The sequence below is a fragment of the Sturnus vulgaris genome, chromosome 4, assembly GCF_052056855.1.
Source record: "Sturnus vulgaris isolate bStuVul1 chromosome 4, bStuVul1.hap1, whole genome shotgun sequence".
In the NCBI taxonomy this organism is placed as follows: domain Eukaryota; kingdom Metazoa; phylum Chordata; class Aves; order Passeriformes; family Sturnidae; genus Sturnus; species Sturnus vulgaris.
The window spans coordinates 10,447,818-10,473,584 of NC_142246.1; the positions used below are offsets into that span (position 1 = coordinate 10,447,818).

Sequence of the window (25,767 nt, forward strand, 5' to 3'; positions counted from 1 at the left end):
CAGACGTGCTGCAAAGTGCTGACAGGTCAAAGGCTGAATTCAGCCTTCTTCACAGTAGCTGAACAAGCTGATTGCTTTCAAAAATAAAAATCAAGAGATGACTGCTCACTAGCCTGAGATTGGTAACAAGAGGCTGCATCAAGAGGAAGAGCTCCAAAGAGTGTATCTGCCCATTCTCAGGATGGATCATGGTCCTGAAGGATTTGACCTATTTCCTCTGTGAGACTGGGTACTCAGCTTAAATTGTTAAGTATAAGCCTTCTTGGCAACTTTTTCTGGATGTTTTCACTTTGACTATGAAGCCAACAATTTCACCACACTTTTGCTATAAACCCTTTCAAGGTCAACTTCTCAGAGAAAGAGACAATGTCTTTCTGGAGAGCAAGGATAACATCAAATCCAACAGAATTCAGAATAAGCTCTGGCAACTATTTTTTGCCATAGACCACTCATGCACTGAACTGTGACCTCTTCCCAAGCAATGCTTGTGTCATCTGTGTCATCTGTGATACTGAACTATCTCCAAAAGTGATTGAAGCCGGGCTTTTCCTGGATAAGCTTAGAGAAGATCCTTTTTAGACAGTAGACCTTTCAAGTGTTGATTACTCCCTTGTTCATTGGCTAGAGTAATGGGATCTTATCAGAAGCAGATCAGAAAATCTTATCAGATTTTTCCAGTGGTTCACAGGAGCTTTTAATCAAGCTTATGTCAGGTGGCATTACACTAAACAAGGGGAAATTGGAAGTCCATGGTCTGTTTCTCAGGGTTCCCTAAGATCTGGCATCGTGTGGGCAATTTGAGCATTTGTATAGTAACCTTGACCTTTAAATTGTCCCTATGACTTGTAGGAAAAACTTCCACAAACCTCTTATGGCCCTGGGGCTCTCACTCCAATGAATTATGAAAGACTTTAGCATGCATTCTTCTCTTGCACTACCACCCAATTGTAGGGCCAAACTGTTTTTTAATAGCCTTCAAGCCCAAGGCAGTTTCCTCTTCATTACTTCCAATATGGATTTTACACCCACCACGTTCAAGACAAGAGTTCTGTCTAATTTAGCTTTTAATGCAACACTTATGCATAGCCACAGGGCTTGTATCACTAACATCACTCAGAGATTGCCTTGAACTCATGATGATTATTATATGCAAAGACACTTCATGATTAAAACCAAAGTTGATAATCAAACAATAAAACTCCAGAACAAATGACAGAAAGTGACAGATAGCAGCATGGTACTGAAATTACAAGTCACCCATTTTAAGGAGTGACTAACTAGAGTAGGAGTGAAGGGTGGAATCTGATAGAGCAGTGTAAATTCAAAAGTGACACAGAGAGTGAACATGGGAAATAGATGCTTTCTCTTCTACTATAAGAATGAGCAGGTATCAAGCAAAACCAGCAAAGAGCAGGCTCAAAACAACAGCAGATAGTTGACACCAGACAGCTCGGCTGTGAAATTCCCTTCACAGGATGCTGGACACTGGACAACAAGCTACAACTGGACAAGACAACAGTAGAAAATCCACAGAAGGCTCTAAACAAAGAACACATATCTGGCTCAGGACATCTCCTCAGCAAATACCCACTGATGGTGGCTATAGGAACGAGATGTTACTTGTTTGGATTGTCTGATCCTGCATTGCAGGTCCACATTCTTCCTGATGGCAGTGATGAGGTCCAGGGGCCATGCACATCAGACAAATGAAATAAGAGACATAAGGTACTGCTATTCTTACACAGGGCCAAGGACCATGGTTCTCTACCAAAGTGTGACATGTAAGCACTGCTACAGAGCTCATCTCTCTTCAGTTTCAGGTGTAGGTTGGGAAGGCTGCGTAGGTTTTATGCTTACAACTGTTAATTAAGATATAACTTTTAGGCGACTGTCAGTGGAGTAGAGAGTAATCAGCAGACTGATACTAATGCAAAGCGAGTCTTCACATCCCGTTTCCTCACGCTGTTACTGTAACCCCAAGCTGCCCTGAGCCCCGTATGAAATCAGCGTCGGAGCAGCTGTGCAGTACAGCATGCTTACGCAACCACGCTGGCTGCTTTTGTATTTGTTAAAACAGATGTTTGTTTTAAAAAAAACCAAAATCCTATTAATTCTCAATAAAGAAATAAATAAATAAAATAGGTCTTCAGATTGATTATATACTGAATAAGTCTGTACTTAATAAACAAATGGCTTTAATAGTAATTATGTGCCCTTGTACTTCCAAATTCAAAGGAGCAGTTAAAGTTCACCTGATCGAGAAAGCACTGCTTTTCCCTGCTGAATGCCCAGACTTGCCGCCAACACCTTCGGTGCGGTGCAGCGCTGCCTGGCAGCCTGGGCTGCGCTGAGAACTGCGCAAGCATCCTCACGGTCACTGCCCGGGCGCTTCGGGGACACGCCGGAGCACCTGTGCACCTCATTGCTTTGCTCGGGCATCATACGAGCCGAGCACAAGAGGAACAGGAAAATGCAGAGGAAGATCTCAGCCGCAGGGCGAGGCAGGCCGGACGGAGGGAGCGGGCTGCGGCTCCAGCCGAGAGCTGGGGAGAAGTTTCTGCGGGGCGGGGGTGCCGCCGCAGCTCTGCCCGCAGGAGCGGCGGGGCCGGAGCCGCCCCCGGCCGCAGCAAGGCACGGAGGGGGATGTAGTCCGCGGGGCTGCCTACACTTCCCAAGGTGCCGCCGTGCCGAGCCGGGCCGAGCCGAGCCGAGCCGGGCTGGGACTGCGGGTGCCGGCACCTGGCGCGGGGGCGGAGCGCGGCGCGGCCCCGCTGCGGCGGGCGGGGCTGGGGCTGAGCCGGGGCTGAGCCGGGCTTGGGGCTGAGCCGGGGCTGCCCGCGGCAGGCGGGGACGGGCGGCGGCAGCGGCGGCGGGAGCGGCTCCTCCTGCGCGCCATGAGCACCGGCACAGGTAGGCGGGCGGGGGGGCGGCCGGGACCCCCGGTGTTTTGGGGACACCTTTGCCGCTGCCCAGCTCGGGTTCGTCTCGTTGTCGCGCGGGGTGCGGGCAGCGGTAGCCGGATAAAAATTGCTCACCTAAAACCACCCGAAAATACGAGAATCTGTGTGTGCGCCTGTCGCGGGGGGAGCTGCCGCAGCCTCGGGCGCTGCCGGAGCCTCGGGCGCTGCCGGGCGGGAGGGGCTGCGGACCCTGCGGACCCTGCTCAGGGGCTCCCGGAGCCGCCCCCGCCCCGGGCATCCCCCGCAGCCCCGGCCGGAGCCCCGCAGGTCGGGCCGGACCAGCCGCGGCTCGGCTGCCCCGTGTCCATCCCCCGCTGGTACCCAGCGCTCGGCGGTCTCGCCGCGGCCCCGCAGCCGAGGTGCGGCATCAGCTGGTGCCCCGGCCCGCCCGGCATCCCGGGTGGGGGAACACAGCTTTTCAGGCGGGGATATTTGGGTTAAAAGCCTGGCCTTTTCTGCTGGCCGAGATGCTATAGTGATAAAGAAGGTGGGTATTGAGGATGTGCCACGGAGCCCAAGCTAGGATTGCCGCCCGGAGGAATCCAGTTGCCCAGGGCAATACAAAACTAATTTACCCTGTGATACATGCAGGATTTGAGAACTGACTTGGAACTGTATTTTTTAGCGATTCCAGCATTCATCTGCGTTGTGTGTCGGCAGGGGGTGGTTACTTCAGAGCACAGCTGATCGCAGAATATTATAGGCAAATGCAGGGTTGTGCACAGAGGAGAGGGGGGAAAGTGGGAGTTGGTTGTGTATTCCGTTTCTGAGGGTATCTGTAGTGCTAAATATACGCTGTATCACACAACAGCAGGGAGAGGCTGAATAGCTACAATTACGTGGTGACTGTGTATGTCAACATGCTTAATCATACCACATCCTCGCACCGAGCCAGAGGAGAGCCTGGTGCAAACAGAGAGAACGAGCTCCAGGTTAGAACAGTGAGTGACCTGGGGTCAGGCACCTGCTGCAGGTTTCAGCTGAAAACCCAGTCTGGCATTTCCTCGTGTTTGTTGATGGCGTAAGTGCTCTCATGTGTGCTGCTTGTCCACGTTCTCATACGGTCTGTGGTGAAACACGTCCTGCCAGCATGCCTGTCCTCTCTGAGGAAGTGCCCAGGCTAAGGCAGGTGAGAGCAAAGCATGTATTCCAGGGTGTTTCAACTACGATAGAAATCCCCAGTCTGTTTCCTGTCTTTAAAGAGCACTGACACAGTTAACAGGGATGGTAACATCTCCTTTGGCACTGGTGAAATGCCAGTACGGAATCCTTGCCTTGGTCGCCTGGCTGTAATTTTGAACTGAAGAACATGAAACACTGAGAAATGTTTAAATTCTGTTGTGGTAGAACTGAGCCTGGTAGAGGAAATATTAAGAGTCCAAATTTTTCTCTCTATAATATTTTAAATGTCAATTAAATGATTCTAAAGTTGTAAACCCAATAGAGAAGTTAGTGCGGAGGAGACTTGACACAATTCTCTCTCAGTAATTGCTCCAAACACGGTGTAAATTAAATGGCAAAAATGAACAGTGCCAAGATAAAAATAACATCCTGGGAAAAAAGAGAGTGGAAAAAAACCCTGAGAGTTCTTATGTCTCATTTAAAAGAATAACTGGCAGTTTTAGGAATTTTGGTTTTAGGTATAGGGTTAGCTTTGATCTTTCCAGATTTTGATTTTATGTGTTTGTGTGGGCTGTGTAAACAACCTGCAATCAATTCTCATGATAAATTAAATGTGAGGAGCCCATATCTACTCAGTAAAATCAATGGAAATTTTCCATTAACATTGATGGGACAAGTATTGTACAAAAAATTCAATGCCACAGTTTGTCTAAAATTGCTGTTCCCAAAAGATTTCCACCAAAATGACTATGGAAAGGCTTTAATTTAAAGTTTGCTGTTTACTGTAACAGAATGATATTTCTAGTTCTGCAAAGAAAACAAGGGTGCAGTGGGGTGTTAAAATCAGCCCTATACAAGATCCAACTAATTGTTGCATGGTTTGGTAATGTAGGAGAAATCCCCAATATTTCTTTTACTCTTGAGATGGAGCAAACCAATACGGATCTGCCTTATTACTCCAGAAACTTTTGCTCAGTCTGTGTTGCACTGAAGCAACACATCATTCACTGTCTGTTTCAAGAGGCTCTCGGGCAGTGCTGTGACACTGCTTTGTCACTTTAACCATAATATTTGGCATTAGGTATAGAAATGCTCATATTTGGTAAATATAGTATAGTTTGCAATATATTGACATAGGTAATACAGTTTGAAATGATTTAATAGTACATGCATTGAGCCATTGTCTTAATGCATGGACTGCAGACTCATGCTATAATTTTAAATGTGGAAAGCATGTGATCATCTGGTATAGTACAACACGGCTAAGATGCATTATTATATATGTTGTAATTAGATTTTTCCACACATGATTTTTCCTCAGCTGCCTCCTATATACTTACCATTGGTCTTGGCTGAAACTATTTCTAAGAAAGAGCCTATTCACAGCTTTTCGTACCTGGGAGATTTACATGAAATGGTTGTGCTTTTAGGATACTAAAGGTTCTCTTAAGAGTTTATAATATAGTTTTCAGTCTAATAATTCAGTTCTTTGCCATCTTGAAATCATAACAAGAAGAACAGAATAGGTTAAATATTTGAGATTGTGAAAATGAGGTTCTCCTTAATTCCCAGAAATAGGGTAACATGATGCCTACTATTTAGGTGCAAAAAGGGAATCACAGAGCTAATTACATACTAGGTGAGTTATCTTAGATTAGATTAAATTAAATGTCATGACACAAATTCACACAGCTATTTAGTCTTTAAACTATTATATTAAAGGGACAATTTGATTGCATGGATCAGAGAACAGCTAATCGAGTGTCACAGCCCAAATGGGGCAGGAATGTAGTGGCTCTGGTTACAAAAGAGGTTACTCAGTTTGGTCACACAGGGTCCAGCTCAGCTTGGAGATGATTAATTCCTTTTCCAAAGTTCACATGCAACTATGCTGATAAGAATCCTCCCTAGAGACAGTAGTTATGATTGTTTCAGACTGTGCTATATTTTATATTTAGATATAGCATTTTTCTTTCAGCCCTTCGTTCTGAGCACTGGTAAAAGAGCATTGAATTACTGGACAGGAGCACCAAGAGATCAGCTTGCTTTGGAGTTTGCCAGCTAATGAATGTCTTCACCTTATAAGATGCAATCCTACGTGTTTCAAATTAAACAAAAGCAGAACTACTTCATTTCATTGCCATTTTAGCCAAGTTTCCCTGATAAAATAAACAACAATATATATTTCCTAGTGGTGTTTTCTTCCTCTGAGGTTGAATTAAAAAAACTCTCTTTAATTTCTTAGACTGTAAAAAATAGGAAGCTGTATCTTGTGATTCCTTAAAGTTTTGGGGGATTCTTTATGGCTCTTAAGGAAATAGTTTCAGCCCAGTGTATGTATCTTTTAAATGGCAGCATGTTCTTGGATGGTGGAAACGCACAGCACAGTTAGGAGAGGGTGAAGTAGGTCAGAAGAGATTCTCAGGTGATGTCACATCAGCTGGTAACTCCTGCTGCAGGACATCCTGTCTCCCAGTGGCCTTCACATGCTGCCTGAGTGCTGCTTAACAAAATCCAGATATTTGGCTTTCTGAGAGGTCTCCTTCTTGCCCACTTGCCTGTTTTCAGTGCAGCACCTGTCCAGTACTGAGCACCCTTTTGGGCTGGTACCTGTTCACATCTGACTGCCCCTGCAGTATGATGTGCAAGTACTATGCTTTCAGTTTTACTCCTCAGGACGTTGTTGCTTATGTACTTGAGCACCAATAATTATCTTTGACATAAAAACATAGAGGGGCTAAGAAATGTAAAGAAATTTGAGAAATACAAGTGTGGCTGCTGAGGTAACTTTTTTCTCTCTTCCTTTGTGCAATCCTGATTTTAGTTTTGCTTGATTTGACAAACAATTCCCCTCTACACTACACAAATTAAGGCTTTAGCAGTGGAAACTCCTCTCTCCTGACTGTTAACTGTAAGCTCTCAAAGCTGGTGCCATTAACTCACCTTTGGACCTTGGGTTCTCCAACCAAGCACCCAGCATTAATAATGAATTAAACATATTTGTGTTAAAAGGGCTTGTGCTGCATGGGGATTAGAAACAGCTCTGGAACTGCCAGGATGAAAGGGGGCCCAGGCAGCAGAGCTGGGTCTCTGCACAAGCCCAGCATGAGATGGAGGGTGGTGCATGGGCCTTGGAAATTATTGGACAATTAGCTGGCTTGCTATCTGCATCCTTAAATATAACCTTAAGGCAAACCTTTCTGAATTTAGAATACTCCCTGTGTCAAGATCCATTAGCAGCGTGTCAAAGTCCATAAGTGTTACCATCTGAAACGCTGGAATGTTTTTTTTCACAGCTTATTAGTTGATGTTCATGCACTGAAATCTAGATGGAGTATTGTTTTGCATGAAGAATGCTTATTTATTTTTCCATTTCCAGACAAGGAATGTGAGATGAATAAAAACTTTGTTCAGTGAATATTTCTGTAACTTTAGGAGTCATTTCCCCCCCTTTCTCTGTAAAATCAAATCCTTCTACTGGCATTTGTCAAATTGATCATTAGGAGATTTTCAAAATACAGTTAATCTTGTAGGAAAAGTTTCTTGATCTGTAGATGAAAGAAAACAAAGTCTAAATGCAGTTGGCCATGAAAAAAACCCATTCCTGAATTGCAGGAGATCACTAGTGATGTTTTGAAAATACTTCAGTGTTCTTAATTACAGGTTATTTTCTTTCTACACAGAAACTGTTATTTTTAGGTTTAAGTAATGCTGTCATTGTAAAACAGTAACAGATTGCAGTTGCTCCTCATGGTGGCTACGAAGAACAAGTGTGTAATCTTGGTTGTTACTGCATAGTTAGTAGCTGCTCACAAATGCAGCATCCCGTTCCTTGGGAAGTTTTCAAATACTTCTTCTGTCAGTTCATTTCTAGCAATTTCTAGCATGAGGTACTGTGATACTTCAGAAGGAGATGAAATGTGGTTCTTCTTCTTCCCTTTTGCCAAGTTCATTTGTGCTTCAGTGGGAAAAAAAATCCTATGCCTGTATTGGTTTATGGAGTGAAATAGCTGGGTATGGTGTATAAAAGGAGAGCACTAAGCATTCAGTAATTGTATTTCTTCAAGTCTATTTCAGGCAGTGGCTAAGTAAGATTGAATTGCTGTGATACCATTTGTATGGTAAAATTCATGGTGAAGTAAGAGTTAAAGTTTGATTCATATCATATGAAGAAAAAGCCACAGAACCTGTTCTGCTTAAGTGTCAGGCAAGAGCTCCTGTCACTTTAAAAAATAGGTCATATATTCCTTCTCCTCCTAAGTATACGACTTAGAGATTATATGACATAGAGTATATGACTTAGGATAAAGGGAATTTCAGAAGTGATTCATAAGGCAGTTTACTAGTTGATGTCTAAATATATACTGAGATCTTCTCTGCAGAGCAGCTCTGAGTGGGACTGGATGAATGGGAAGCCTTGTATGCAGGGATTCATTTGGAGAGTTCTTGATCAGAGACCCCTTTGTTTTTTTCTTGACTTAGTTTTACCTCAGTCAAGAGAGTTTACTGAGGTACATTTATAAATCCTAGATTGATGTAAATTTTGCAGTTTAAAATAATGTAAATGCTCTAGAAGTCATGAAAAATATTTTACAGTTTCTGTTTTGTTTTTGTCTCAGTTACCTTCATTTGCTTTGCTCTGTTTACAACTTCTTCCCCTCTCTTTTCATGCTTATGTTCTTGGTATTGGAAACTCAGCTGGGACCTGCAAGTCAAACTGGCTTTTTCTGTTCTTTACCTTGTAAGAGCCCACTAAGAACGCTTGATTGAGTTCAGCTGGGAAGCTTGGCTTTATGGAGTCTTGTAGGGCTTTCTGTGGTGTTTCCTTTGGCTATGCTGTACCAGCAGCATGAAGGCAATCCCTTGGTTACAGTTTTAGATGCAACACAGATAGAGAGGATCTAATCTTTAAGGTCACATATACAATTGTGTACTGACACCAAAGGAAACCACAGAAATAGCTGTGTTGCCACTATTACCCTTGATGACAGGACGGTGGGAATGGAAAAGGGTTTGCAGCCAAATGCCTTAGGGACAGGAGGCAGTGGGGAACAGCTGGGGCTGTGTGTGTCTGCACTGCGTGTCTGGCACTGGCTCTGCACCTCACCCCTGTGACTTGCACATATGCTCCCTGTTCTGCTGCCTGTTAACCTGGCTGCAAGTCAGGCCTGCCAACTGCCGGGTAGAAACCCTGCCTGTGCTCTGAATCTCAGTTTGCTCTGCAGCTCCTGCCCTGCTCAGACTAAACTCAGCCCTGTGCTCTGCTGCTGGCTTCAGGCAGTGACAGGAGCATTCCTGGGTGCAGGTGATGGGTAAATACTGGTGATAAGGGAGGAGAGTTGTTTTGCATTGACCTTCCCATGACTAATAGTGTAACTCAGCTGTGATGTTCCCACCCACTTGGTCAACAGATTGGACCTACCAGGACTGTGCAGTGAGCATGATGGGGGAAGCTGCTGTGCACTTCTCTTGAGAGTGTGGCAGGGAGAGGGAGTGGAGAGGTCTGCTCTGGATCCACCTGGAGAAGAGAAGACAAGACAGAAGGGAATTGAATTGTGTTTTTTGACCCCCGATGGGTGTGTGAAGGGGAGATGAAGCCAAGCTCCTCTGAAAAAGGCACAGAGAAAGAGCAAGATGCAACAGTCAGAGGGGGTAGCAGGAGAACTTCATGCTTGGTTGTAAGGAAAAGTGAAATCCCAGTGAAAGTGCTTGAACCCAGGAGCACCAGGAGCTGTGAAATCTCCAGCCTCTGAGATTTTCAGAATTTAATAGGCCAGGTTGCTCCAGCACTTGCCAAATTGAAGTTTGACCTGCATTCAGCTGGATCTCTGGGCATCTGGTCCAAAGTTTTCAGTGGGTATTTGAAACTGTCCTTAACCGTGACTGCAGAGCATCTGTTGTGCTGCTACAGAGATCCACAGGCAGATTAATCTTAAATATTTTGTGTGGCCATTTATCAACCAATCTTCCTGGACATGTTTTGATGGCTCATTCTCGCCTTGGAAAATTGAAGAAAAACTAGTGTCTGCTGCATTCATGAACATTGGTAAGCTTTTCTGAACCAGACCCCGTGGAGAAACAGGGTTTATGTATCACAAATCTGTTGAACTATTGCCTAAAGATGCAGACCTGTGCTGGGAGTTATGTATGTGCAGCTGCAGAACCCCTCCTCCTCTGGGACATGGGTGAAAATCTTCTCCACTGCTGAGACTTTGAGAAGTTCTAAGTATCATCACCCATGGGTGAGATCACTGTGAACTGTAGTGTTTTGCCTCTTTGAAACCAGGGCATTTATTTATGTGCCTTTGTACAGAATTAGGTGCAATCATTTGAGCATCTTTGTTCTAATAGCCACAGGTTTTCATGGTACCAAACTAAGGTAACAAGCATCTCACAGATTGCCTTAATTTGTTGTGAGAGCATAACCGAAGTTTCTCTAGCATCTTCTTTATGGCTTCAGTCTGTATGAGCCATGGGACCTTTAGTAATGATAAAACACAATAAATAGATTGTGTTTCAATTTGCTGACATTTATTGTCGTTATTTCAGATCATTAGACTGTACCAGCTTGGACTGAATGCCTGTGTGGCCCAGTAGCTTGTTTCCAGCTGTGCCCATTGTCCTGACCTGGGAGCTAATGCTGACAGTGCCTGTGTCCATTTTGGTCTTGTATGTTTTCCAAGATGGTACTAAAGGATCAACACCTCAGATGATGAATTTTAGCTTCTTTTTCGTAGTGTGGCCTAAATTTCATTGAATGCAGAAAGCCAGCTTAACAAAGTTATATTTATATCTTAACAGAGCTGCCCACTAACACTGCTGTAGATTTGGTTGTCTATATTATTAATAGGATTTGACCTAAGACTAAATCCTAGGTTGTGCTGAGAACCCTTAACTTCCATTACTGCTAAATTTTGGGGTTAAATCATTTTCTGGTCTGAAGACGTATGAGACATTTTCAGAAAAACTGCTGAAGCGATAGGCACGTATTGCATTTCTTTCCATAGATCTATAATTTTAACTTGTGATATGCCTGAGTTTTTTCCCAAGGTCAAAGCTGACTTTTGATGGGAACAACTCAGGCTGTGTCCTGTGAAGTTTGAGACTGACATTAGGGGAGTGCTGCCAGCTCTGAGGAGATGCTCGGCTGAGCTTTCTGTGTCTTGTCTCTGAAGCACATAAGGTCTACATAGATCTAGAAGCATGCCATAGTCGTGCCTATTTTAGAAAGCAGCAAACAGCACGAGCTGCAAATTTAAGTTGGCAGAAGAAGCCTGGCTGTTAAGCTAAAGCTGTCAGAAACTGCCACAATATTGGTTGGATGCTCCATGTACCTGTCCTGCTAAGAGTTAGAAAGATGAAGCTTCTCAGACCCTTTCTAAATACAAGGGTAAATAGTATTTTTGGAAATATATAGAAATCCTGTATATTGGAGGCAGTCCTAGTTTCCATCCTAGTAATTTTGCTATCATATATGTTTTTTGTATGATCAGTAATTATGTATTTATTGGAATGGTGGATGTATAGCTGTTTGCACTGTGGGCATCCAAAAGCACAAATATTTCAGTTCTGAATTCCATCTTTAATTCTAGTTACTTGCATAAACTATTTTTGAAACACTGCCTAAGTTATGGGTCAAATTCAGTTGCTAAAATATCTCATCCTCTCCTGCTTCTCTGTAGAAGTGGTTGTTTTCACTCCTATATCCCAATACTGAGTTCCTTGCAAAAGAAGAAGTGTGTTCTTTCAAGGTAATGAAAGGTATTGAACCTGTCACTTCTCCTGATAGCCCATTTCTGTGCTAGTGACACTATGTGCTTTTAAAATGTTGTATTGGTTTACATTTTTGTAATTAAAAAAATAATTTTCTTTTTTCCCGGAATGAACCTGTGAATCTGTTTTAAAGAGTTGCTCAACCATTGTTGCTTCAAGAGACTTTAGCATTGGGTAAACCATAAACCTTGACATGTTAAAGGAAGATTCCTACCCTTAGCTTGCCTTATGGCTCTGTGCTGTGGATCTGGAAGGCAGATCATGTCTCTTGTGCTGGAAGACAAAGGATTGAAATTTGGATAGCCCCTGTGAATTTTCTAGGGAAATCATTGTAACTGTGATGTGGAAAAAATACTATATGGACATTATTTCCATTGCATTGATATTATGGCACCATGAAGAATCAACACTTACTAAAGAATCAGAGTGGTCACAGGCTGCCTGGCATTTCACCTTGGCAGCTCTGTGTAGCACTGGAGCAGTGGGGAGGGAGCACTTTGGGTGGGCAGTAGGAGCCCAAAGCCATTGTACTGACCCATAAACAAGTCACCTTACGTGTTCCACTCCTTACTGTCTCTGGGCTGCTTCCAACATGGCTCTTGAATCTCACTGTCAGTGTTAAAATCTCTTTTTATCCATTTATTTCAACTTTTTATTGCATACTTCTTTGTAAGCATCCTGAAATGGTAAATACAAATAATGTAATTATTATGATAATTGCTGTTATATTAATATTCCCTGTATTTTTTCTGACTGCACTTTATGTAGTTTGCAAAGTGTTGGGAAGAGATGTTGTCTCTGGCTTTGTGTCATAGGTAAACAGTTGTACTATTTTTAATCCCAAACTAAAAGATAACATCTTATATTTAGGAAAATTTTTCCATATTTTGCAGGAGCCCCTTTTTTGTGATCCTACCTTTTTTGGTAGGATGTGTCACATTTATGTTCTCTGATGTCAGATTCTTTTTGGTAGAATTTCATTATGATATGCTGGTGCTCATATATTTGTAAATATATTTAGCTTTCTAAAGTATTTTTTGTCAATTGACTGCAAAGCTCTCACAAGAGCAGGGGATTTGCTTGTGCATGCAGAACTGGGAAGAGATTTGTGACTTGTGTTGGGTAGGATTAGTCAAGAGAAGAAGAGTCTGAAATACCAAAGTCTGCATTAAATGTTCTTTCTGTTAGGTCGCTCTGACTTTACATGTGTAAGACTTAATACATTTTGGGTTATTTTTGGCATTGGCATGAGTGGCTGACATTTGTATGTAGATGAAGAAAGGAAAATGAAAGGTTAATTTGTTTGCCATCTTCCTGTAAGTTTTGAAAATAATATCTGGTCCTTAGCTTGTCCAGTGGCTCAAGGGGGGAGAGAAGAGTTGGGCTTGAGAAAACCAGCTGCAGCAAAGCCCAGTTTCCTGCTGTTAACTCCATGCCCCTGGCAGCCTAAGTATTCCTGCCCTTGATTTTTGTTTCTCTCTGAATCATATCCATGAGGAGTTTTCATTTCAAAAAGAAACCAAGATTGCAGCTGATGTCACCCATCGGATAAAACTTTAAATGTAGAATACTGTAAAAAAAATCCCTAGAACGTAACCCTGGAAAATATATTTTTATTTTATTTTATTTTATTTTTACATGTTAGGAAAAGGCAGCATGTGCTGGCACCCAAGCTGTGTGTGCAGCCCCACCAAGGAATCTGTGCAGCCCACGGTGACGCCTGTCCCAGCAGAGCCCTGCCAGCAGCTGTCACTGTCACTTGCCAGTTCTTTAAACCTCTTTAAAGGTGGCATAACGTGGCAAAGAGATAACGTGCAGCTTTTTCCTCTAGAGGTGGGCTTAAGTTAATATTTCCCCAAAGGCCATTGTTATGGATAAGGGCAGCAAAGTAGAGAAGCTCTGGGTTTCTTTCTGCTCACCCATCTCCCCTTCCCAGCTGGGTAGGGAAGCTGGGGTTTGAGGCAAATTTCCAATTTTTCAATTTCTGCAGCTTTCATCAGTTGCAATCACATGGATTCAGTAGGTAATTTAGAAAATATTCGTGACCTGTTCCAGGTCACACTGATAGCATGTGTCAGCTTTTGTATCCCCCAGTGACCTGAAAGCTGAGTTGTGGGGTGAAGATTATTTCAATTCTGAGGGCTGGTACTGAGTCAAGCTTCTTTCCTGAGTATGTTTGTCCAGATAAGCCTGCTCCAAGCCACACGTGGCAGTCCTCTTCAAAAGACATTGGGACAGCCAAGCCCATCTTAAAAAAATGTGACCAAACTGCACCGTGTTGATTGTGTCCTATTGCTCTCTGTTTGGAAGCATCAGATTCCTGTGTTCATTTCTTTGTCAGCAGGTTTTGATCATTTCATCATTGCAGAAGAGTGTCACTGCTGGTATAATTTAACTGTGGGGAGAAGAGCGTGTGCATAATGAGAGCTATTCCAAGGAGAGGAGGAGCAGGCATGCCTGGCTGGGGGTGCCTGCTGAGGACCAGCTCAGGGTGGTTATGAAGAGCTGTTGCTGAACACACTCCTTCCTTAGAAGCCTTTTGATGACACCTTTGCTCCAGAGGTGTCTCACAGTGTCTTACACTGCACAGTTGTGCAATGGGCCATTGCAGTCGCAGTGAGGAGTGGCTGCTTGCCCACCATCGAGCCAGACGAGCCTGCTGTACAGAGAAATGCAGACAGGTGTTTCTTGGCAGGGACTCCTCCATGTCATTCAACATTATCCTTTAACCGTGTGTACAAGCACGGAAGCACGTTTCAGAAGCTGTATTTTAAAAAGTGCACTGCACCATTTTTGTTTTACATTGCAGTTTAAGAAGTTCATGAGGGTTATGGCAGAGCTGTTGATGTGACCCCAGTGATGGAGCAGCAGGCAGCCCTGCCGTGCCTGAAGGAAAGGTTTGTCACAGAGCAATGCTAACCCAGAACAGCAAGGCAGACCCTGGCAAACTAAATGTGTCTTACTCGTTCCCAGGGTCTCAAGAAACCAGAAGAGCTAATAATGCAATGCATGCTGACTTATCAGAGGGCTGCAGCTACATGCTAGAGGATTATTTTTACTAATGCATGCTTAGTGTTCATCAGGCTAAGGCTCTGCAGCATCTCTTGTGAATGCACAGAGAAGTTCAGGAGACTTCATATTGCTCCTTCAGTTGAAATGTGCAGTGTTCATCTTTACAGCTTGGAATTCCTCATTTGTACTGCTCATCATAATGTTTTAAAAATTATTCTAAAATTGATTTCTTAAAAGTTTTTCAGATTAATAATCTTCAGGTTCAAGACTAGCTGTACTATCGAGTATAATTCCATTGAAGCATAAGGAACTATATATTTATATAAGAAATAAAATTTTATTCTGCAGTTATTAAACTCTGCTCTTACCTTAGAATTAAAATTCTGAAGAATATTTTTTGAAAAAGTGTGATTCAAATAAGAATATTTAGATTTCAGATTTTAATATTATTACTCAGAGACCCATTGCAAATACAGCTTTGGCCAGCTTTCTTATGCAGAAATAGAAATTAAGCTGTTTTTCCTTAACGTTAAACCCTCAGAGCCCCTTCATTTATGAATTATTGTGCTGCATATTGTTAACGGAATATATTATACTGGAAGTTTTATCTGCATCTGTTTTATGTAATTTAATGCAAATAAACTGTAGATAAAATATCCTAGGACATCAAATGTTTATTTGTGATAATAGTTGTGTTTATTCAGCTCGAGGAAACTGGAGGTGAGGTTAAGAGTAAGTACATTTAAAAGGAAGCAAGAAAACAGATTTAAAGTAAAATAAGCAAATAAGTCTAAAAATGAAATGATTAAAGATTTCTGTAGGTTGCTGCAGTGGTACATTAACATACTAAACTATTTAGAGTGTGACACATTTTCCACATCAGAATTAAACAAATAGCAGCCTAATACATTAAGTAATTTCAGTGACATCTGCTCTGTCAGTAGCCTACGGGCTGGAAAACAAAGTATTATAGCAAAAGATACACAGATGGGTCCAGCAGCTCAGGATTTGCTCCAAGTGATGGATTGGGGCCAATTCTGGATCTCCTGGTACCAGCCGTGTTGGTGAGATGCTTTTGGCCCCTGCTTTTGTTTTGGTATAAGATGCTCAGCTGTGGGCATTTTTGCCACTGCCTTATTTCCCCCAGCACAGCCATAAAATTAGTGAGTGGAACAAAGAGGCCATTCCTGCTGTTTCTGAGAGGTGTATCACTTGCTGTGGGAGATTTTTTTATCTTCTTTTTTCCTGAATATTTTTTCCTTGGGGCTACACTGGTGAGTGGAACTGCCCTGTCAGCTCTTACCAGCACTCTGGGAAGGTCACTGCAAACCAAAACTCATGTGATTGATGTTCTTTCTCCAAAGCAAGGTATTATAGTGTATCTCTAGGACTTAAAATAAATGAATATATATACACTTTGTATAAAAAAAAATACTAGCGTATCATCAATTTACTGGAGAGTATAGAGGCAGAAACCAAAACCTTATGCATATCCCTGAGATCGATGAATTAGGCCTTGTACATGCACAAGAACATTAAGGGAAAAATCACAGGTAGTGCCATCCATAGTCATAAGTTGGAAAAGAAATTGGAGCCTCTTGTTTATCATTTGCATGTTTTTTATGTTGTTCATACTGGAAAGGGATTAGAAGACTTTCTAGAATGTTAAAAACTTTTAACCTTTTTCTGCAACTATGACAACTAGAAGCAAATTAATCTAATAAAAAACTAAAGAACAGATTGCTGCACAGTCACATATCTCTGAGGGATGGTACTTAATTTAAAACAACAAGTATTTCAAGGCTGTGGTAGAACTTCGAGGCTTAACAATACTTCTTATATTGCAGTCAAAACTCCCAGAGCTCCCATATGGAAGAGTCAGCCAAAATTCACAGGGCAGCCAGATTAGCAGTGTTAATCACATTGCCTGTTCTGTGAATTGCAAGGAACCTGTGCAGGGCGTAGAGGCTGGAAACTGGACACCTGTGCAGTACTGCCTGTGATCCTGAGGATATGTTGTTAGGTGTATTGTGAGGATGTATTGTTATTGTCTCAAAAAAGTCTCTACTTCTAAGGCAAATTGCAATGTCGAATGTGTAACTTTGTAAGCTTCCTTGGTTTCTTTGTATGTTTGGTCTCTGCATAGATTTAAAAGCTGTCTGGCTGCTCTACTTCTGCTGTGCATTTTTGATGGTGGGATCACCAATGTCACTGTCTAGTATTCGGTTTTTAGGGTTAGTCCTCGGGTTAGGCTGCTGCAAATCTACGTATTTGTTGTGACTGATAACTCTGTGGGACAATAGATTAATTACGACATTTTTATCTAAAAGAAAGGCATTTATTTAGCCATTTAAACATGAGTATAATATTATTTCTATTATTTTAGAATTCAGTGGTCTAAAGCTACAAGTTCAGAGGAGAAATGTTGGCACCCCCTCAGGGCATTCCATGTTCCCTTATGGCAGATCCAGACAGAAGAGTTTTGGTTTGATACTTATGATACATGGTACTGTGGCTGTGTGAAAAAGCCTGGATGGGCAAGGTGCTGTGAGTTAAAGGTGCTCAGCAGCACTGAACGCTGGGTCAGCTTTCAAATGATACAAAATATGGGTTTGGAAGGCTAATTTTGATCACCCTGCTTTAAATTTGTGTCCTCGCTCATCTGTGGTGGTGTTCATGTCAGTGAGGGATTCTATAGAGATCTGCTCTGCTGTCGTGCCAGGGTCCTGGCACTGGGGAGAAGTGGATCTGGGCTGTGGACAGGCTGGCTGGGCAGAGGCTGGAGGTACAGGGAGGGTCTGCAGGAGCAAGGCTCCTTTGGGAGGCTGGGGGAGAACATCAGTGTCTTCATGTGCCACTGCTGGGCTGCAGAGAGCATGGACCCAGGCTCTGCTCAGAGGTGTGTGGCAAAAGGACAGGAGGCAATCCCATGGCAGCTTCCAGCATGACAAGTTCTGCCATGTACAAGAGGAAACAAAATTCCCAAGAGGATTGTGAAGCACTGGAGCAGGGAAGGTGGCAGCCTTACATCCTTGGAGGTTTGAGATTTGGACAGGACGAGGCCCTGGGCAACCTGATCTGGTGGGACTGTGCTGAGGAGGAGGCTGGACTGAATGACCTCCAGAGGTGCCTTCCAACCAAAACTATTCTGGTTCTAAATTTAGCATGTGGGAGTGCTAAACTTGACTTCAGCATGATTGAAATTACATTTAAAGCTCAGGCAGGACAGCAAGACAATGCTTCTGGGACTCCTGTGCAGAGCTTCCAGAAAACACAGGCTCACATACATTGCCAGTGGAAGCTCAGTTATTCTGAAGCACAGTGTAACTTCAGAGTTACGTGATGCCTTTAAAACCATAGCTCTGCCTCAGAGTGTGTGTGGTGCTTACATGGGCTTTGTAAGAGGTCAGATTTATTTCTAGAGGTCACAAACTGAGCAGCTGAATGAATTCGAGGCTCCTAACTCCCCTTCTGTGACAGATAATTAAAAGATCTAATCTCTTGTACGGCTGACCTGAGAATAAATTTCTAATGGTCTGTGGATTTGTTGCACAGCAGAGTATACAGCTTCTCATTATAATTTAATATGTTGTTGGTATAGCTAGGCCAATTTTGAAATAGTGTCTTGATTTAAAGCTGAATCTTGGGACCATTATTTTATTTTTGAGTGAATGTAAAATATACAAGAAATTCCTAGATTGCAGAGGTATATTCTCAGTAGTATAAAACTGTCTGTAAAATGATAGCAAAACATACTGAGAAAAAGGAGCTGGTATTTAAAGACAGAGCATTTTCAAGTTTTAAAAAAGCAAACTTTCTTTTATTAAATTTTGTAATTATGTCCATACCTAATCATACAACCAGTAAATGGATTGATATGGGCCAAAGTTGAGGTTTAGCATATAAGTATTAAGGCTTTTGAGTAGGTCTGAGTGTGTTTGAAAGGTTATGGATCAGTACTTTAAATAAAATTAATTAAATCTTACTGTGTGAGTAGAATAATAAAGTTTAAAGTGATTGTTATAATTCAACCTTTGTACAAATGTAATCTCACTGATTGAAAAGAGAACATACCAAATGAATGGAAAACTCCATCTCAGTCGGTTTCAGAGTGCTAACGATGAGTTTGTTTTCTGTCTTTTTCCAATTTCTGGTAATTATTAACAGACCAAATGTGGAAGTGGGAAATCTCTCAGTCTGCTGGAGCATCTTTGGGGATTACTGTATATAGTGTCTATAGTGCTGTAGAGTTGGACACTTAGGCTGCTGTCTGGAGCACAAGGACATCACTTCCAGCAATTTTCCTTTACCCTTTCCTGATGCTAAGTGGAACTCAGAGCTGAAATTAACCTAATCAATTTGTAAATAAGTCTTGATTACACCTGTATGGGTATAACCACCCTAGCAGACTGTCAGTAATGGGGCTGAAGGCAGAAATTAAGTGGCAGATTTGACTTGCATTTGGAAAGAAGATTAATTAGAGGTTTAAAAGAAACAAAATGTGAAGTGCAGTAGAAAATATTCTTGAACTAGAGGGTTTCTGCTGCTTTCTGAAGAGCCATACTGAATGGCCTTGTGTTAGTGGTGTATTTTTAAATCAAGATATATATTAAGTATACAATACCTCCATGACACTATCTTGACAAAAGAATATCAGAGAAATTTTATATTTTTATTTGTCAATTGTAGAATGACTCAGTATTACTAATTTTTTTCCAGATGGTTAGATAATCCTTGGGGCACTTTTTATCATTTTGGTTAAGAGGAAGAATTGACAGCAGGTATTTCTTGCAAAGTAACATTATCTAAAGAAAATAATATGAAGAAAGGCCTATTTTGTGTGGATAGCAGGGCCCAAGATCAGGCAGAGATCTGCTGTTTCTCCACTCTAGAGAATCTGTTGTTGTTCTCTTACTATTGAAAATAGTAGTTGGTGGGGTTTGTTTTTTTCCCCTGGTCCTTTTCTTTCCTCAGTACCACATCTGTGTTAGCCAGCAGTTCCCAGGTATTTGTATGCAGGGGTTTTCTATTTTTTTGCCAATCTTCCCCTAAAAGAGGCAGCTTGTTGTTTTTTCTTTGTATTTCTTCTTCTTCCTTTGTTTTTCACTTAGTCTGTAAAGTTTTGATATGAGTCTACATTAAAGATACAGTTTGCACATTTGCTTAATATTTGGTTATATCCTGAGCTTGTGTAATCAGCATCTGGAAGTAAGAGTTTGTAACATTTTGAAAATAATCAGAAAGAGAATTTCTTCTTCCAGTGTCTAATTTTAAAGCTAGAGATTAAAGATGTTTCATTTTTATTATGCAATACCACACATTGTTAATTTTTGCCCAAGAGAAATGCTTAAACTGTTAAATATTACATCTTTGCTTTGAATAAAATATATTTGCACATTGTTTCATATACAGTGTTCTCACTGAGTGATTTTGTTTGGGAATTACTAACACTTCTGATAAAATTTGCGTTGCTATTGGCAGTAGCATTTCAGGAACTGTAGCAAACAATGGAAGGCTGCATTGTTACCTGTTCTCTCTATTTGTATAAAGCTCATGTTTACATAGAGGGAAGAACAGAAAACTTGTTCCTTTGAAGATTACAGCTGCCACTGGAAAAGATGCCATGTCAGTCTTACTCATAGTGCTGTGGGAATAGAAGGTGCCTGAAAGCATTGCTGTTATCAGCTCAGTGGTGCAGTGCAAGGCATTAAAACCTGTCTGCCCTGGGCTCCAGCAGGGTGTCAGACAGGGAACCTGTGACATAAGGGGGGTCATCAATCTTGTATGGCTTGGAGCATAAATGGAAGTCGTTGTTCTGTGCCAGACTGAAATTCAGACCAGAGTTTTCAACTCTGTTTCAGCTCAGCGTTGGAAGAGGAGCTAAAATTGAGATAGCAGAATTTCTAATGCCTAGCTATACAGCAAATGTTACTAACAGAGTCACTTTAGGAGTTGGGACTGATTTGTGATTGACAGTATGAAAAATGTTGTCAGAGTGAATGAGTCTGGAAGCTAGGTGAAATTAAGGATTTCTGCAAGTCATGGTGGCTAATTCAGTTTTCTGCTTTCGGCACCCAAGGTCTCATTGGTTGGGGGAGCTAGTTGGTTGTCATAGAGAGAAGCATTTCCACAAGATGTCACATTTTCCACAGCCCCAGTGACAGTTGTAGCTAAAATTACTACAGAGGTAAGGATTGGATTGCATTAAGTAATTGTTCCTCTCTACTTATTTAACACGTTAGCCCTTACTATGTTCTTTTCTCTTATATTAGAAACTGTATTGCTGAGATAATTCAATTGCATCATATAATTTTTCTTACCCTGAGGAACCCACCAGTCTTTTCATAGAATTGCATATTGTGCTTTGAATATGAAATTAATATTCACTACTTCCAGCTTGTTCGGTGTACCTTCATTAGACTATGTTTTCCTTAGGTACCTCTCTCAGTGGTATTTCTAAAATTCCAACAATCACATCTGTGTTTTAAGAGACCATCTCAAAAAGCAAAATAACTTTTTGAAATTCAGGTCTGTTTCTATAGAAACACTATTAAAATGAAGAAGTTTAAAGTCTAGATAATGATAGTACTTAGCAGTACAGGAAAACAAAGTCATACAGGAGAGAATGTTGATTTCATTCATTACAAAGCAGAATTGTCCTTTAATTCATTGAGAGCAGGGCTGTCACTCCAACTCTCTGTTGAGAGAAGTGGGATGTGATAGAAAGGGTATTTACCATCTGAGTCATCATTTACTTTAGGAGTATTTGGACTGAGAGGAGATTTATCTTTGTTTATCTTTTGTTTTGGAAATAAACACTGGAAGTGTGCTGTGGTAGCATGGATCACTTGTTCTTTCTGTGTGTTGCATTGCACTAAAGCTGGGCTTCTCTTTAATTAAAACTTATTTTTCTGTGATGCTCTGGGAGAAGAGCAGTGCCAGACTGTGCTCTGATGCTCCTTTGGTACATGGGGAGCAGTGGGGAAGGGTGAACTGAGCTCCCAGGTGTCACAGCTCAGGCAAACAGAAAGGGAGAGACTTCTTCCAGCAACATGATGGAAGGAATGTTTGGAGAAACTGTGCCCAAGAGAAGGGAGATATCCAGGAGAAGGATTGAAGTTGGGAGGAGACACTAAGGGCAGTCAGGGAGGAGCATTTGTGGGAAAATAGAGCTAAATTAGAAGTAAATGGACCTGGTTGCAAATAGATTGGCCGTTGGGTATTGTCCTGCTCTGGATGAGCCCAGCACCTCATGGCCGTAGCTCGTCCTTTGTTCTTAAACTGTGTGTGGGCTTGGTGGGGCTGCATGTGCTTATTGGGCTCCTTGCTGGCTGTGTGTGGACACATCCCTGCATCCCATGGTCCCCCAGATCTGGCTATGTATAATTTGTCCTGCTTCCACATAAAGCCAGCTGCCCCAGGAGCAGCCACGGGGCACAGACCAAACCCATACATACGTGACCGTCCAGTGCGGGTGGTGGAAGGGAGCCTGAAGTGCTTAAGGTGGGAGAGCTGTGAGTGCAAACAGCCTCAGAGCTGGGCAGCCAGCAGCAAGGGGATGTGCTAGAAGGTGTCGTGGCACGATCTGGGTCCTTGGGCAGCTGTGTCTGTGATGGCCCAAGGGCCAAGGCTTGCTTTGGTGGCATGTAGGTCAAGGGACGGCGTCCTGCGTCACTGCCGCCTTAGGAGTTGTTATTAAAGACTCGAATTGGTGGGATTATTGGCAATTGGAGCAGCTTGCAGCCGGATGAAACTCCTGGTTTCCTTGCCCTTGTGAGGAGGAGGAGTGACCTACATCTGCCCAGGGGGCTCTCAAGCTCCACATTGCAGTGACTTGCTGGGCTTTTCTCTGTTGGGGACAGGGATAAAGGCTTCTCTTGAGACAGAATAAAGGTTCTTGGTGCTCACCAGGCCTTGGCTGCAATTTTAGATTAGCTGTATGTTTTGTGTAGAATGTGAGGAACTAACCAGGTTCAGAGGCTGGATGGGAATAGTGTGCTTCAGAATCTCCTATGAACATTACTGTTACTACATTCACTTGTAGTAAAGATACTTCATGTTTCAACGCTGTTGCAATCAGGGGAGAGAGGCTAGTGTGGAATTTGGCATTGGATTTTCATCTGTCCTTCATTGAATTGCTGTACATTACATGGGAAAAATGCTGTACAATATCTTTCTTTTTATAAATAAGACATGATTTTATCAGTTGATAGATCAGATGTTGCTGCTTCCCCTTCTGTCTGTAGAAGGTGAATATAAAGCTTCAGAACAAAATATTTATTTTGAACTAAAAACTCCTTTGCTATTTTAATGAGGTGGTGATTTGCAAATTAAGCAACTCAAAACTTGGTCTAAAAGCATGTTGTAGAGATACCTCAAAAATGCTCCTGTTGGTAACAGAACTGTTAGTTGCAGAACTGTACAAGCTACTTCACTGTAGCTGAGGGTTCTGGGGTCATGTTTGTGTGAATGTAACACATTTCTGCTATGGATGCAGTGTCAAGAGATAATTCGTTGCAGAAATTGTGTAGCCTGAATGTGAAAAGGGAGGCAACGTGCTGGTATGTCTGATGGGGATGAAGCAGAATTAGATTTGTATGGGTGTAACTGAATCTAAGAAGAAATTCTTATACTGTGACAAATTCACCAAAGATAGCTAATTTACACTGTTTGAGGTAGTGTGACTTTAGCACCAGAACTTCAGTAACATCATTATCTATATATATTTGAATTAACTCTATGATTGCAATAAAACGAGAGCTATTCCCTTTCTAATGCCAAATTAAGCAGACCAAATAAAAGCAGGAGTTAGTTTTATATTTCAAAGTAATTATTTTATGCTGTAGACTACAACATAAAAAGGAAAGAGCTTTTTCAAAGGTCCTTAAGTTATTATTTGTAATCCTTTTAGAAACACATTTCATATAGCATTAGTGGAAAGTTAGTAAATTATATTAATTAATGATTGGGAGTGATATATTGTGGCGTGGCTAGCAAAATGAACTACTGCTTTCTATATTATTTTATCTTGCTTCTGCTTTTTGGTGTCCCTGTAACAAACAGGCATCATTGTTATTATTACTCTGTTTGTACCAGGGAAAGGAAAGACAAATGAGCCATGGAAATTCCTTCTACGCTGTTTTTCCCCAGTTGCAAACATTTGCTCATTTCCAAGCCAGGGAATGTGTTTGTCCCCCTCCCCCTTTGAAGATGCAGATGGAGCAGATGCCAGTGTGAAGAGGGATGCACCCAGCAGGTGCTGCAGACCTGGGGGCAGGAAATAGCACCACAGGGACAGCTTCTGGTATCGAGTCATGGCTCTCCAAAAAGGAATGCCCTAAAGATGAGAGGACTAGCAGGAATATGGTTTGGGTAACTAGTGGAGGTGCTAGAAGTGATCATCAGGCAGCCAGGGAGTGCAAAGCAGTAATAGATATAGAGTCCAGTACTTTTTTAAAAGTTGATTCTTAAGATTTTGGAGCTGCTTACGGTAGAACTGAGCAATAAAGAATATCCATTAATTTAGACACGCTCTGAGAAAAAAAAAAAATCTGCTTTGTTTCTTGGTATTAAAGTGAGCTCAGAGAAATAATTGCATTTCAGATGATGGGAAATTGTAACCTCAGGCAAGCAGGGGAAAGGCTGAACTTTCTGATTGTGATGAGCCAACTGCTAAGATGAAAACTTGACAGAATTAAGAAATGAATGCTGATGAAAGTCTTTGACCCAGATCAATAATGTTTTTACTGGTGGACTTTACTGGGTTAAATGTAACATCATCACATTTCCAATTATGACTTCTTTTTTACTTTCAAAAAAGCACTCCACGTTGTTGACAAATTCCTCAGTGATTATCAATCAGAATGAATGTATTTAAGTAGGATTTGGATCTGACCTGCTGCTTTGCAGCTACATCCCTTCACAGAGAATGGGATTTGGAAAGCAGGCAGAAAAATGTTCTCTGGCATGGTCACTGTGGGCTGAAGGCAAGGATTAAAGCACTGGGAGCTGTGCATGTGTGTGCAGGACACAGAGTGCTGCAGATGAGGATGGGTCTGAAATCCCCATGCCCCTCTGGGGCAGATTTCTTCTTCAGGGCTTTTCACTGGGGATTTGAAGTCCAGATCCTAAATACGATTTTTTCAGTGTCTCTCTCTGTTGCAAACCCAAGCTGAGCTATCTGTGCAAACACCAGGGTTGGACTTGCAGCTGCTTGAGCCTCTGAGCAAGAGGGATTTGCACCCATGGTTCTCTGTTGGATCTGTTGGTGTAAAACTCACCTTGCCACTCGTTCAGGTGGCCCAAATCTGAAGATGTTGGCCAGCTTTTTTTGCACAGGGTGGTCTCTGCATGGCCATCCCTAAACTGTGCTGGTTGTGCCATCACCATAGCTGGACTGAGCTGCAGGGTTTGTGGAAAGGCATCCCAGGCTTGTGAGATGACTGTATCCAACAAATGTGGCAAGGATTCAGAAAGGTCTCTATGGTCACAGAGTTGTTGTTTCTTGGAAAACAAGGAAGGGAACTCTTCAAATGGAAACTTCTCAGATCTGCTGGGTGACACTGAGTAAAGCACTGAGTACCCACACAAAGGACACAAGCTACAAACAAGCACACACAGCTGTTCCCACTACATGTGGAAGCCAAAGGTGCTTTCCCACATCAGCCATGGACAGCTGGGAAATGGGAGGTGAAAAATCAGCTTGTCCTGCCTTTGGATATGTCGAGGAGGAGTTTCCAACCTTGCAGATTTGGACTTGTGTGTGGCATTTCAGGTACATGAGTTCTCTTAGACATAGACCCAGGCCTCTTAACTTTCAAAATATCCCATTTTGAGGGGGATGATGGGGGTGGGGTTTGTGCATTTTTAATTTTTTTTTTTTTGTAAGAAACTTTCAAAA

At 42.1% G+C, this 25,767-nt stretch overlaps 1 protein-coding gene across 8 annotated transcripts in view; it reads left to right on the forward strand.

Annotated features, from left to right (window-relative positions):
* Window positions 1-2,818: 2,818 nt before the first annotated feature.
* ABLIM2 (actin binding LIM protein family member 2) overlaps window positions 2,819-25,767 on the forward strand; it is a 128,039-nt gene continuing 105,090 nt past the window's right edge. For all 8 annotated transcript variants that reach the window (XM_088163082.1, XM_088163089.1, XM_088163085.1 and 5 more), the window contains exon 1: window positions 2,819-2,910. In XM_088163082.1, the coding sequence (XP_088019208.1) occupies window positions 2,895-2,910 (16 nt within the window). In that variant the 5' untranslated portion in view covers window positions 2,819-2,894. The remainder of the gene's footprint in view (window positions 2,911-25,767) is intronic.